This window comes from Erpetoichthys calabaricus, chromosome 1 (genome assembly GCF_900747795.2).
Source record: "Erpetoichthys calabaricus chromosome 1, fErpCal1.3, whole genome shotgun sequence".
Taxonomy (NCBI): domain Eukaryota; kingdom Metazoa; phylum Chordata; class Cladistia; order Polypteriformes; family Polypteridae; genus Erpetoichthys; species Erpetoichthys calabaricus.
This window is the reverse complement of record NC_041394.2, coordinates 82997725-83011598: the sequence shown is the minus strand read 5'-3', so window position 1 is coordinate 83011598 and position 13874 is coordinate 82997725. Positions and strand designations below refer to the sequence as shown.

Genomic DNA, 13874 nt, shown 5'->3' with positions numbered 1-13874 from the left:
GTTCAGAGGAACGTAGTGTGGCTCCCATGGCTGCTCCCCCCGATCCAGTGACAAAGGGGCATCCCGGCCGTCCGCCACACAGAATAACTTTGAGACAGTGCAGATTAATTATGTAATGGAGGCATTTCTAGGTGATGGCAGTATGTATATGAGACAATAGTACATATATAGTACATGGAACTATTCAAAGAATTGCCCTGGACGGAGGATGTGGACCTGAGGTAGTGCAGGTGTTTTTGTGGAAAAGCGTGCTTCTTCCAGAATGTATTGTACTGTGTGTTCATTTATCGGCAGCAGCCATGTTGACTTAATGCAGATGAATTTTTCCACGTTGACATTCACCTCAGTGCACACACGTGTAATGCATTCACTCGTACTCTACATGAATACAGATGCTGAGACATAATGCAAGATACGGCGTGAATGCACTCCAAGCAGTAGGAAGCCAGCACCTTGAACAAATGTAGTGTCTTGACTGATATGGGTGTATCGCACATGCTTACTAGCTATTAATCCAGTATAACTCTCAGGCAAAGAACTTCATTTTTCTTTATACTTGAACTGTGTAAGCCCATGCTGTAAAAAGCCCAGGCTCCTAGAAACCATGGATTCTGGCATTTCAATCAATCAATCAGTCACGTCAGTTGTGCATTAGAGGTTAAGCGAGGTTCGTTTTGCTGACATGCTCGCCTCGCTTGTGTATTCGTGGCTAAGCGAGTTTCCCTCTTTTCTGTGCAATTTCACTTTGGTGACAGACTCGCTTTCTTTGAGCTTCATGTTGTAGCGTCGCACTTCCGGCCAGACAGACCTACTCTAGGCATCTCTCTCCTAAGAGGTTTCGTTTTGCCAACATGCATCATTTGTGCATTAGCGGATAAGTGACTCTTCAGAGGTTTTGTTTTGCCGATGTGCTGGCCTCACTTATGTATGCTCGGAGGTGGAGCCCTTACCCCAACTCCACCTCTCACGTCCCAGACAGACTCACTCACTCACTCACTCTTCCACGTGTACACATTTATATATAAGATATTGCCTGCGAGGCAATAATGAGTTTGGATTAAAATCGCCCTCTATGGTCCCAACTGATGTGTGTAGTATTAGTCATGCAAACTTACGTACAGTACGCTGGCACAAAGGGCTAGACTGCCTTGGTGGAGAAAGTACCCTATAAGAGTGTCTGTTGGGAGTCCCCTTGTAATGCCCTGTGCTCACACTGCCCCTAATGGGAAGAAGTACTGCAGTTGGTAATGGTGACGAAGCAATTAAACCCTGGCACAACACTTCAGCTGGCAGTCCATGGAACAGTTTGTAACCCCTGGGGTTGTTCAGAGGATTCCAGAGTGTGCAGCTCCACCATGTCCAGGAACAGGCCACCATTGAAAGCAGAAGAAGCTCTTTAGGAGGTGAGAGTTGAACAGAAGCCTTGACCTGCTAGTCCTTGCCAACAACCCCACACTCCTGTTTGCCTCTTCCTGGTTCTGCCCAGCCAGTTGGTGACCCAGCCTCTCAATCTGAGGGTCAAGAACATACCACCTAAGGTGAGAGGGCATGACTCTCCATCATTGACTTATGGCTCAAAGCACACTAGTCCAGCGTGGGGTGTATCAGGGCATGTTAGGTTTATTGCTCCCTTAGGTGGGACAGCATCTTTATAACCTGAACATTCCAGGTTTGTGACTTGGGTTTGACTGTGGTATTTGTGATGGGTGGTCCTTGACCTGCACAGAACTCCATTAACTACTTGGGTACATGTTTGGCTGGCATTTCTTTCCAATCCCTGCTCTCTGAGAACTTCCATCTTCACATCACTGTTGAAGTCACCCAGAAGGACCACAGAATCGCCAGTGGGTGGTGCCCTCTGAAACACCATTTCACTTATTTTTATGGGGCAAACAATCAGCCTGAATGTGCACTGAGGTGACCCTCTTATCCAGCTGAACAAACTGCAACTGTAAAGTGTCCCTGCCTCTGCTTAGCACTTCCAAATTAGTAAAGAGGGCAACCTTAACAGCAAAGTCATGAGGCAGACCTAGATGGTGCTTGTGAAGGTCGGTCCCACATAAGCTCTGTGTCTTTAACATCAGTTCCGGTACAGCCCCTGCTCATAACCTGTGAGCCCAGATGGTATCTCATGTTATGGAACTTGACTGAACTATGTGGCTCACACTGAGACCCTTAGGTTTAATATCTTGAGAGTCTAAGTTTGGGATTGTTCATTGTCTGCTGCTCATACCTCCAGATGAAGTAGCTGCAAAGACTAATGGATACAAGCTTACGTCACCAATTGAATGGGGGCAAACAAATTTGAAACGGCAGTAATCGTCATGTTAAATCACATTTCCTTCTGGAGCAGAAGGTGTTCTAATCCGTCTCAAATTTAGACAGATTAAAACGCTCAGCTGGCAATTCTGACACCAAGTAGATGACCTGGAAGAGGCAGCCAAGCTGAATATCCAGAATGGGAGGCCAGGAGGTCTGCTCACTACTAAATGAGAGCTAGCGTTAATGTAGAAGATTTGTCACTCCAAGCATCAATTAAACCTGTTCTGTCCAAAGTCCTATGGACCAGTAGGAAGGCTGGTGTGGTGACCGTCCGGTGCAAGGCCCCCTGCTCACTCATACTATGGCACCAGTCCTCTGGACCTACATGTGTTCAAGACACAGGAGGACTTATTTTCTCAGATGTTTATTTCAGCTATCTGTTGTCCCTTCTCAGGGAAATGGCCAACAGGATTTCTGCCAAGCTTCAGTCTGTCATGCCTGCTTTGTTGGAAGTCATTAACTGACCGGCGAGGCACTACATTCAGTTTGCATATGGTGTGGGTGTACATACAAAAACAGAACAGGCTTCTGCCAACTTAAAAAGGCCATCAGCAGCAGTGTCTGGTTTCCTAATGTAATCAGATCACTTGACTGCATTCTTATTGCAGTAAGGGCACCCAGTGAGAATGAAGCTGCTTTTGGTAGCCATAAAACAGGCTGCAAAAGAAACGACAGACAACTACGGCATATTGGACTAATAATTCCAATGTGAATCGCACATGAGGGCTAAAAGGATATCAGGGAGGCTAAAAGGCAGCTAGGGAGAGGAATGCTTCAGCCAAGGCAAAAAATGAGCCAGAGATTCTTTCAGTAGAAAAAGAACAGTCAAGGAGGAGGTGAAGTTCATCAGGAATAGTAAAGGGGAAATACAAAATTCAGACCGTGAAACAGTAGATGCTCTAAATTGCTCGTCACATGTGAGGAAGTGGATAACCTCCCAGCAATAACAGGGACTACTAAGGAGGATTTGAGTGATTTACAAATTGTAGACGGAGAAGTGCTGCTTAGATTAAACAGGCCACACTCAAAACAAATCACCAGGACCAGATATTTACTCTTTACCGTTGAGTTCTCAAGGAGGCTAGCAAGTACATATATATATATAAATACATATTAATGCATATTAGAAAGTCACTGCACACTGGGGAAATTCCAAAGGACTGGAAAATGGCAAATATTATCCTATTCTATAACAAGGGTGACCAGGCAGATCTAAGCAATTAGAGGCCAGTAAGTTTAAGGTGCATCACAGCTAAATTAATGGATGGAATTATTAAGGATAAGATTGAGCAGTACATGGCCAGAACAGAAGCTTTACTGAATGAGTTCAGCAGAGGGAGGTCATGTTTTACTTGTTAAGGGTAAATTTTGCACAAACATTAGGATGTTTTTCTTTACACAGACAACCACAGATGCATGGAATAAGCTAAACTCGACTTGATGTTATGTTCGAAGAATGAAGTTGGTAAGACTGATGAGCTTTGTTGGATGGAACAGCCTGTTCTCATCCCCACTCTTCTAATGTTCTAGTAAGGAGTGACAGTCTACCAACACACAAGTCATCTGTGATGCCAAGGTGAAGCTGACAAGCATCATGACTGCTCTGGTATACTGCCAGTATAAAAAAGCATCTCCAATTACAGATGCCACTCGCAGATCAAAATCAGACAGCCAAGATGTGCCTGTTCTCCTCTTTTGGACACACTAAGCCGGTGTCAAGTGATCCACTTTGGCGATTTGCCTTTTCTTTTTTCTCATCTTGCACTACAGAAAAGGGAGGCCATGAATAAGGAACATGGGCATTTTGGACCTTGCAAACAGAGTAGGATCGGACAGAATGGAAAAAAGAAAACAGAGGGCAGCAAAACTGTTGACTGACACAAAAGGGGCAACTGAGCTGGAAGCTCGGCACGCAGCTAGTAAATTAGACAAGCCCAGATATTTTCAGTCATGTAAACCGATGTGGTCCAGCAACATGATGAGCAAATCTGACGCACCCAATGACTAGAAGTCATGTAAAGTCAAGTCTTGCTGCTCTTACAGTGCTTCCGCAAAGTATTCACAGCGCATCACTTCTTCCACATTTTGTTATGTTACAGCCTTTTTCCAAAATGGATTAAATTCATTTTTTTCCTCAGAATTCTACACACAACACCCCATAATGACAACGTGAAAAAAGTTTACTTGAGATTTTTGCAAATTTATTAAAAATAAAAAAACTGAGAAAGCACATGTACATAAGTATTCACAGCCTTTGCCGTGAAGCTCGAAATTGAGCTCAGGTGCATCCTGTTTCCCCTGATCATCCTTGAGATGTTTCTGCAGCTTCATTGGAGTCCACCTGTGGTAAATTCAGTTGACTGGACATGATTTGGAAAGGCACATACCTGTCTATATAAGGTCCTACAGTTGACAGTTCATGTCAGAGCACAAACCAAACATGAAGTCAAAGGAATTGTCTGTAGACCTCCGAGACAGGATTGTCTCGAGGCACATATCTGGGAAGGTTACAGAAAAATTTCTGCCTCTTTGAAGGTCCCAATGAGCACAGTGGCCTCCATCATCCGTAAGTGGAAGAAGTTCGAAACCATCAGGACTCTTTCTAGAGCTGGCCGGCCATCTAAACTGAGCGATCGGGGGATAAGGGCCTTAGTCAGGAAGGTGACCAAGAACCCAATGGTCACTCTGTCAGAGCTCCAGAGGTCCTTTGTGGAGAGAGGAGAACCTTCCAGAAGGACAACCATCTCTGCAGCAATCCACCAATCAGGCCTGTATGGTAGAGTGGCCAGACGGAAGCCACTCCTTAGTAAAAAGCACATGGCAGCCCGCCTGGAGTTTGCCAAAAGACACCTGAAGGACTCTCAGACCATGAGAAAGAAAATTCTCTGGTCTGATGAGACAAAGATTGAACTCTTTGGTGTGAATGCCAGGCGTCACGTTTGGAGGAAACCTGGCACCATCCCTACAGTGAAGCATGGTGGTGGCAGCATCATGCTGTGAGGATGTTTTTCAGCGGCAGGGACTGGGAGACTAGTCAGGATAAAGGGAAAGATGACTGCAGCAATGTACAGAGACATCCTGGATGAAAACCTGCTCCAGAGCTCTCTTGACCTCAGACTGGGCGACGGTTCATCTTTCAGCAGGACAACGACCCTAAGCACACAGCCAAGATATCAAAGGAGTGGCTTCAGGACAACTCTGTGAATGTCCTTGAGTGGCCCAGCCAGAGCCAAAATGGCTGTGCACCGACGCTTCCCATCCAACCTGATGGAGCTTGAGAGGTGCTGCAAATAGGAATGGGCGAAACTGGCCAAGGATAGGTGTGCCAAGCTTGTGGCATCATATTCAAAAAGACTTGAGGCTGTAATTGCTGCCAAAGGTGCATCGACAAAGTATTGAGCAAAGGCTGTGAATACTTATGTACATGTGATTTCTCAGTTTTTTTATTTTTAATAAATTTGCAAAAACCTCAAGTAAACTTTTTTCACGTTGTCATTATGGGGTGTTGTGTGTAGAATTCTGAGGAAAAAAATGAATCAATTTTGGAATAAGGCTGTAACATAACAAAATGTGGAAAAAGTGATGCGCTGTGAATACTTTCCGGATGCACTGTCCAAGCTTCCCAACTCTTTCAACGTTTTCTGTTCTGAATGTGGACTGGCACATTGTGAGCGACTTCAGATTAGTGAATTGCATAATTAAGAAAGTAAACTGAACTGATACAGAAAGACAAAAGCTGGAACTGATGGGGCTGCCACCCAATACACACTATAGTTAAACTGGGTCATTAATGTCACATGATGAAGCCAACAGAATGCTCACTTTTATGTGCTAATCATTATCACTCCCCATTCCATCATAGTAAGGAAAACAACATCCTGAGCCTCCTGCCCACATCTCTCCCTAACACCATGGGCTCCAAGCCATTTGGTAAGTCGTCACATCAAGCGGTGCCTGGCTACGTCCTGCTGAAGCACAGGCCCTTAGACAGTGGGCCTCTTAACATTTATAGTCCTTGTGCACAGCTGGCTCCCTCATGTCCACTCTCCGTGTCCCAGGCCGTTTAGGATTACCGAGGTCTCATCTGGCTAAGCAGTCTTGGGAATTTCTGCAGTTTTCTGTCAAAGGCAGTCTGGTTTTGGACCAAACTTTAAGGATTATTACATTTTATATGAACATCTGCCATGTTTGACCCAATTTGGGCAAATCAGTGACCATCCCTTCATCCCTTTGGCTCAGTCTAGATGTTTCTTCTGCCCTGTCAGTCCTTAGTCTTTCTCCACTGCGATTGTAACATGTGAATTACAGTTCCAAAAAATAATGATGGGTGTTTATTTAAATAAGAATTTGGTGTGGATTTTATTAAGAAGCTCACAGGATCTAGTGATTTGTGTAACTGAATAAAAAACCTGTCTATTTATTGGCATCTAGTCCTTTAATATTCAACTTTTTTGGACTAACAGTGCAATTTTCTGTGAATGAGCTGGACGCCTGCTGCCACACGTGGACTTATCATTTTTGTGTTTGGTCATTCTGCACAGCACAATGTCAGGGTTATTTACCACAAGCGGAACGGCTCTGCCAGGAAGTCGAATAGAAACATTTGGAGCCCATCGAAACATCGTGACTAGGAATGCATGTCATACCGATACTGAAAAACAAAACAGATTTTTTAAACAGTGTGGTGTTAGAATTTTTGGATTTTCAGTACCAGAAGTAAACGTCAGCTTTCCTTTCAATGCCTGCAACCTCTCATTGAAGCTCATGAAACTCGCCACTGCAGTTGTAGAAAAATGTCCATTTTGTACAGACTTCAACACGATGCACCAGGGAGGCTGAAGTAAGACGCAGCTTTTGGAGGTAGCCATTATTTGTTTCAGCTCTAAAAGCTGCCATCAATACTGAAATCAAAATGTTAGTACCATCCAACGCTGATCCTGTCATGTGCCCGATTTAGACAACGTCCACTGAGCAGTAAACATACAGACAGCACACAAAGGTACACGACGCTTACACGAAAGCAATGGCCTGTTGGCTGAAACTTCCCACTTACATTGATGGCCACAGCTGCGCACTGCACAGAATATCCACCTAAATAAGAAAAGAAAAATGGGAAAACAGGAGCTCCTGAGAAATAAAGAGACACAGCAGATGCTTTACAACAGCAAGTCCTGTTTTAATGATTGCAAATGAAATTAAAAAACACCAAACTCCGACCGAACAACTCAAGCCAGACAAATGACCACAAGGCCGAGCTCGGCATTCAGATGTACAGTATATTCACGAGCCATCAGACCACATGCAGCACTGAGTGGGTCAGGTCCAGCGGAACAATCCTAACACCAGTGTGCTTCATCATGGCACTTCGACAAGTTGCTCATCCTACAGCAGCTAGACGGCTTACAAGGGTATAAGGGTGCACTTTTATTGCATGACTGCCATTCAGGTGCCCCACTACATAGTTAACTGTTAAATTGTGTTGGGTCACCGGATTACATCTACAGGGTGAGGCCAGCTAGAGGGAATGCAGAATCTCTACAGGAGAAAGAAAGAAAGAAAGAAAGAAAGAAAGAAAGAAAGAAAGAAAGAAAGAAAGAAAGAGATAGATAGATAGATTTCCCCGAGATTGATGGAGTTTGGGGTTGTCCGTAACTAAAACTTTTGTGCACATTGTGGACATGGCAAGTAATTAAGGAGCCCTCGCAAATTAAACATTTCTCTATACGTTTAGTGTTATGAAGACAGGGGGCCGGCCAGCTAGTTAGGAGTGTGCAGGTCACAGCACATGTGCTTCCTTCAGTGCATTAACAATCCTTCTGGGGTCCTCATTCTAGAGATCTGACTTGTTTATGTCTGGAAACAATCCTGCTTCCTTAACAATGTAATACGTAAGAGCTGAACAGCCTGACGTGCCTCAGTGGGGCACACAAGTGTGGCGTAAGTGAAGAAAAAAAAAATCATTCCAGTCATATACATATTATATATACACAGAGAGAGAGATATTAATTATAGGCAGAGATGACTGCTGTCAATCTAAACAATTATCATTATTTTCAGCTACGGATACTTACATTAAAAAAAATAAAACCCTCAATGCATACTATTTACATTGTCCTCTCCTGCATTAATTATTTACAAACCTGATACAGTATTTCCTTTAAAGAATGAACTGGCGTTATCTATTGCGTTATATATAATTAAGAGGATTTTCAGATTGTTTGCTATAACTCGTCCCTCCTACTTTAATGTATTGAATATGTGGAGGGAGGGACTGGCTGGTTATCTTGTGCTGTCCTACAGCAGGGCACTCTGGGTACTTGCTGCCAATGCCCTTTTTATGCCATGGTTAGGCACAGAAGATGCCACCCACCTAATGAAGACCAGCTGGGTCACTACAGGACAGAGAGAGCTTACCCAGCAGCTCTTCATCCTTACGTGCCGTTTTACTTCAGTGTGGCTTCTCTTTAATTTATTAAACGGGGTGTATATTATAATTTAGGTAAGTCTACAATGGGAGTTTACATTAATGGGGTGTTTGGATGGTAAACACTTGAGTATTAGTTGTGACGTTTTAGGAGCTGCTAACAAAAATGAAAAACAATTGTTCTGTTTTATACTTTTATCTGCAAGTAGTTTTTGCAACAGATTTCCAATAAGTACACAAAGCACAGAATCATGAAGTCTATCGTGAACTCTCCCATGATGGATATTCTAACCTTACAAGCCATCTGCCCGATTCCCTTTGATTTTCACTGTACTTGGATGTAACATTTGAACATAAAACAAAAATTATGCATTTAAAAAATAAAATAAATATAAAGAACAATACACGCTTTGTAATACCAAGCAATACAAAAATAAACTTTAAAATCCCTTATGTTTACTTTGTTCCCATTTGTTAAAACAAAAAAATATAAAAATAGACTAATAAACATGAAAAATAAAGGACTAAAAAGAAAAAGCTGAACCCAAAGCTGGCGCCGCTCTGAGCAGACAGGCCTGGCAGTTCACACCGCAGCGCTGGTAACGCCACAGTGCGCCGCTTGTTCAAATACTTTTACATTCAGTGTCGAGTTCTCTCTGACATGATGTACAACAAAAAAATCTGCCTATCTACAGCCATTAAAAAAAACAAAATGATACTGTGTTACATGACTAGATCTTTCAGCCCCAAAAGTGAAAAAGTCCAAGAGATAAAAGAGAAACCAAACACTTGATATTATTTATACATCTTCAAAAGATGGTTCATAAGAAATGTGAAAAAATTGTGTAGGTTAAATTAAAACTAAAATTAAATTAAATCTAAAGCTAGCACATACAAAACCAATTTACTAGTTTAAAAACTAAATTCAAACAAATTACTGTTCATAATTCTAAAATTTCAATGCTTCACTCGAAGATTTTTACAGATTTTTATAATCTTCTGATTCATCTGCTAGGCAGCCTTTAGGAAAATATAAAATAAATAAATAAACTTATATATAAAATGGGGATTTGCATGTTTCCACTTCTAGACAATCATTCGTAGAAGAAACGAGAGTGCACCCCCCAGAGACAACCCTAATGCCAAAAAGAAGGTCATCAAGGCCCCAGTTGTCTCGACATCTTGGGGTTCAACCATTCTGTGGGGATTGAAGAGAAAAGAAATAAGAATTGAAGGCATTTTCAGTAATGAACATAATAAAAAACATGACAGCTATCTGAACACTTTGCCACAGTAATCTTGGCTTCCAGGTCATTAATGTAAATCTGTACATTGCACATAATGCAAACAAAGGCATCAAAGCAATCATACATTTTCAGAAAAAGTGAAACTATACAGTCAAATCAAAATACAAATATGGAGTTATGAATTGAAAGCAAAAAGGTGCTTAAAACTAAGACCTAAATAATATGGCAGTAATAATAATTCTTTACATTAAGATAGTGCTCTGCTCAAAACTCAAAGTGCTCTCCACGCAGGGAGGACCCGGGGTACAAAGCCATGAGCTTCTTACCGTCACAGCTGAGATACATTAGCTGTGTTTCTAGGATCTTTACTGACCCCTGGCCTGTACACCAGCATACAGTTTACTGAGCGGCATAAGGAAGCCAAAGGCCGTGAAATGTGAAAGGCATGCGGTTTGCTAAGTGGTATGGTGGCATGGCTGTTAGTGTGGGGACTCTGCAACGTCTCCTCTAAACACTGACATCAGATTAGTGCCAGTGTGCGCTTTGTTGTAGACTGGCATACTATCCAGCACAGATTCCCCTCCTAGGGCAGGCACTGCAGTCGTGAACTAGATAAATAGATTGGATGGATGCCACTTAAATTCACACGAGAAGGGTTAAGGTTTAAAGTTTTAAAGAGAGCTGGGGAAAAAAAAAAAAAAAAAGGTGTAGGTCTCAAGTTCTAGCCTAATATTAACTGAATAAATAATAATAATAATGTTTAAGAGCTGGCTAGTTATTTTCCATTGAAGGTTATTTGACATCTAACCTGGTTGGAGTATTATGAGCTACCCATAATTACCCAGTCTTGGGTTTATTAACATTTAACTTATATTTTTTTACCTCATTTTTCCCATATAGCAGTAGTCCGTCATGTAGCCCCGCCACAGAAATGCTGCATCACATAAGGCAAGGCAATCTGCTCAATGCCACTGACACATTACATTCTTTAAAGCTTTCAATTTTATTACTTATTTGCAATATGTATTCAGCCCTGGTTTTGCTACTAACTTCAGCTTCATAATGTCAATGTAGAATCCATCGAACTTCATTTTTAGTATATTATGCAGCCAGTTGCTGTCCATGTGAAGTTTGCATATCATCCCCACGTTTGCTTGGGCTTTGTTCTGGGTACCCCGGTGTCCCTCACACATTCTCTTTGGAGTGTGGGCCTGTGAATGGGGCCTGTGACGGACAGGACAGCTCCTTGTGTTCACTGTTGCCAGGAGAGGGTCTGAGCGCTCAAAACCAAGAGCGGTTTGACCTTTTTTTTTTTTTTTCAAAGAAACAGAAGAAATCTTGCACTTTTAATAGCAACGAGCTTTATCTGTCCTCCTTGTTAAAACTTAACCTATTTTAGCTCCCCTTCTGTAATGCCACAGAATTATTAAAATACTGCCATTATTAATTTCACTTGCAATAGACAACACATCTCTCATCTTTTTAATTAAAACAGCTGTATCCTCCAAGCATAAGCCTAGCAGTAGTACTCACTGAGGTGCGTAGGACATGGATAGGCAGGCACAATAGCCACTGGTGAAAGAGAAGAGCGCCATGAGGATAACAAAGACGGCATCATGATGGAAAATCACTGGGAGATAGGTACGCTCCTGGACATTGCACAGCATTAACAGAGGTATGAAGACGATGCGTGCACAAACCAGTAGTGGGAAAAAACAACTGTTCTTCGAAGGCTGAGGAGAGACAAACATGATGATAATTAATTCCAAAATACTGCTTTAATGCCTTATAAAAAGAGTTGTAAAGAGTGACGAAAGTAGAGCTAGCAGCTCTCATGCCCTACACTAGCCTGTTACTTTCTGTGCTTATCCTTTATTTATATCTTTTTCACCAGCATTCTAAAAACGAGAAGATAAACACTGCAATCTACGTTTTTATTTTACATCAAGGATTACGTAGTTTATAAATAGCTTTCTATCAGCACTGACGTCAGAAACTACAATCAATTAAAAATGAAGTACAGCAAAGAATGCTGAAGGTGGATCAATGTAGCTGCAGCAATCACTTGACTCCGTTTATTTTATATCAAACAACTGAAGCAAGTACGTTCCATAAATGAAACTAAATATGTAAGGGAAAACTGTAAATCTTAAGGAAGGCATGGCTAGATAATGCATTCACACAAGATTAATGAAGTCACCAGGTGGCAATTGTCCTTTGAGAAGAAAAGGTGCCATACTACCTTGATCCGTTTCTGGTCAGATTAAATGAAACTTGTATGGTAAAAATTATACCCTTGTGCAAATTAATTGAAACAAACTCTGTAAACAACAAAAATCATTTTCTTATTACGAGTAATATTCATATACTCACATTAGTACGTATGACATGACCTCCTCAACTCTTGGCTTGGAATTTACCAATTCTGAAGAGTCTTGGATGATTTTGGGGTCTCCGTACCAAACTTGAATCAAGGCCTGAATCATCATCTCCATAGTTGTGCAGTCCATTCCCTGGAGTCGTTGCTTAGAAAAAGACCATGGATTGCGTGAAGCCTTCACAAAAGAAGATGTTTTGGGGTTGCTTCAGCTATTCTGGCATTTGTTGTTTGCACCGAGTCGAGGGCATGATGCACTCACCACAAAAGAATGAACGTCTCCACAAAAAAGTTGCTCCAGAACGGAAATGTTATTTCAGATGTGGCCCCGTGTTACGCATTGAAACAAGTGAAGAAATTTTTCAATGAGAATCAAATGAACAGACTGGAGTAGCCTGGAAACTCTTTTGATCTGAAGCCAAGTGAAAATTTGTAGTTTATTTATAAGCAACGAATTTATGGAAATGGACTGCACAACCATGAAGAAGATGATTCAGTCCCGAATTCAAGTTTGGTACAGAGACCCCACAACCCTCCAAGACTGTTCAAAATTGGTGGATTCCATGCCAAACCACATCAAGAGTTGAGAAGGTCACATCATGTATTGATGCGAGTATATTATTCATAATAAAAAAAATTGAGCAAAACTCGTTTTTATTTTCAGAGTCTGTTTCAGTTAATTTGCACAAGCGTGTACAACATGGTTTCTAGTTGTCCTAACAACCCCTAAATAAAATATAAATTTGCAGCTATGAATTTGCAAGTAAAACATGTTCCTAACTACGAAGGCAGTCTGCAGTAGAGAGCAAAGTCTGGGGCTGATCTCAGGTAGCACTGCCATGACTGGTACATGAACATTTCAATATTTCAATACCACCAGCAACCTCAAAACGCACTTCTACCATTCAAGTCATTTGACAGTGGAATCACTCAGGAAGTACATAGGAAAACTAGTGGACGGTAACAGTGGAAAAATTTGGAATTGAAGAGTACAACCTGCGCTGCATAAGCAGGCCTACAAAAAGAAAAAAGCGCTGTCAATGGGCGATGGATTCAGTGACGCAAGAGACTACTTCACAGCCAGCTGAGAAATTCCTGACCATACTTGCACATCTGTGGAAGCAGGAACACTAAACACTCATAGCTGGTCAAGCAGATAATGTTGTGTCTGTGAGTAACAATCTGCTAGACACGGTCCCGTTGCGCTAGGCGAGAGCAGGCTTTTTTTTTGCACTGTGTTTGTACAAGAAATATTTTTTCCCAACCCCAAGTGGGTGCATTATCCTGAGACACCTAAGAGTAGTCTTTTATTTAGCATGCAGCTGATAGACATATTAAACATTACTGTACTTTATTATTTTTACAATAATTATTATTGACTAGCACCCTCTTGTGGATGCAAGGCACCTAACAGACTTTAAGATCATGTGAATTCTATACAGGTACCATAGTCTATTTACAGCCAAAATTGGGAAAAGAAGTTGTATTACATTTTTCCAGTCTG

General features: G+C 41.7%; 1 protein-coding gene across 3 annotated transcripts in view; it reads right to left on the bottom strand.

Moving 5' to 3' along the window:
* Nucleotides 1-8965: 8965 nt before the first annotated feature.
* Nucleotides 8966-13874, bottom strand: part of LOC114652703 (equilibrative nucleoside transporter 2-like) — a 50700-nt gene continuing 45791 nt past the window's right edge. For all 3 annotated transcript variants that reach the window (XM_028803033.2, XM_028803028.2, XM_028803041.2), the window contains exons 12-13: nt 11527-11726; nt 8966-9944 (exon numbers count right to left, since the gene is read on the bottom strand). In XM_028803033.2, the coding sequence (XP_028658866.1) occupies nt 9833-9944; nt 11527-11726 (312 nt within the window). In that variant the 3' untranslated portion in view covers nt 8966-9832. The remainder of the gene's footprint in view (nt 9945-11526; nt 11727-13874) is intronic.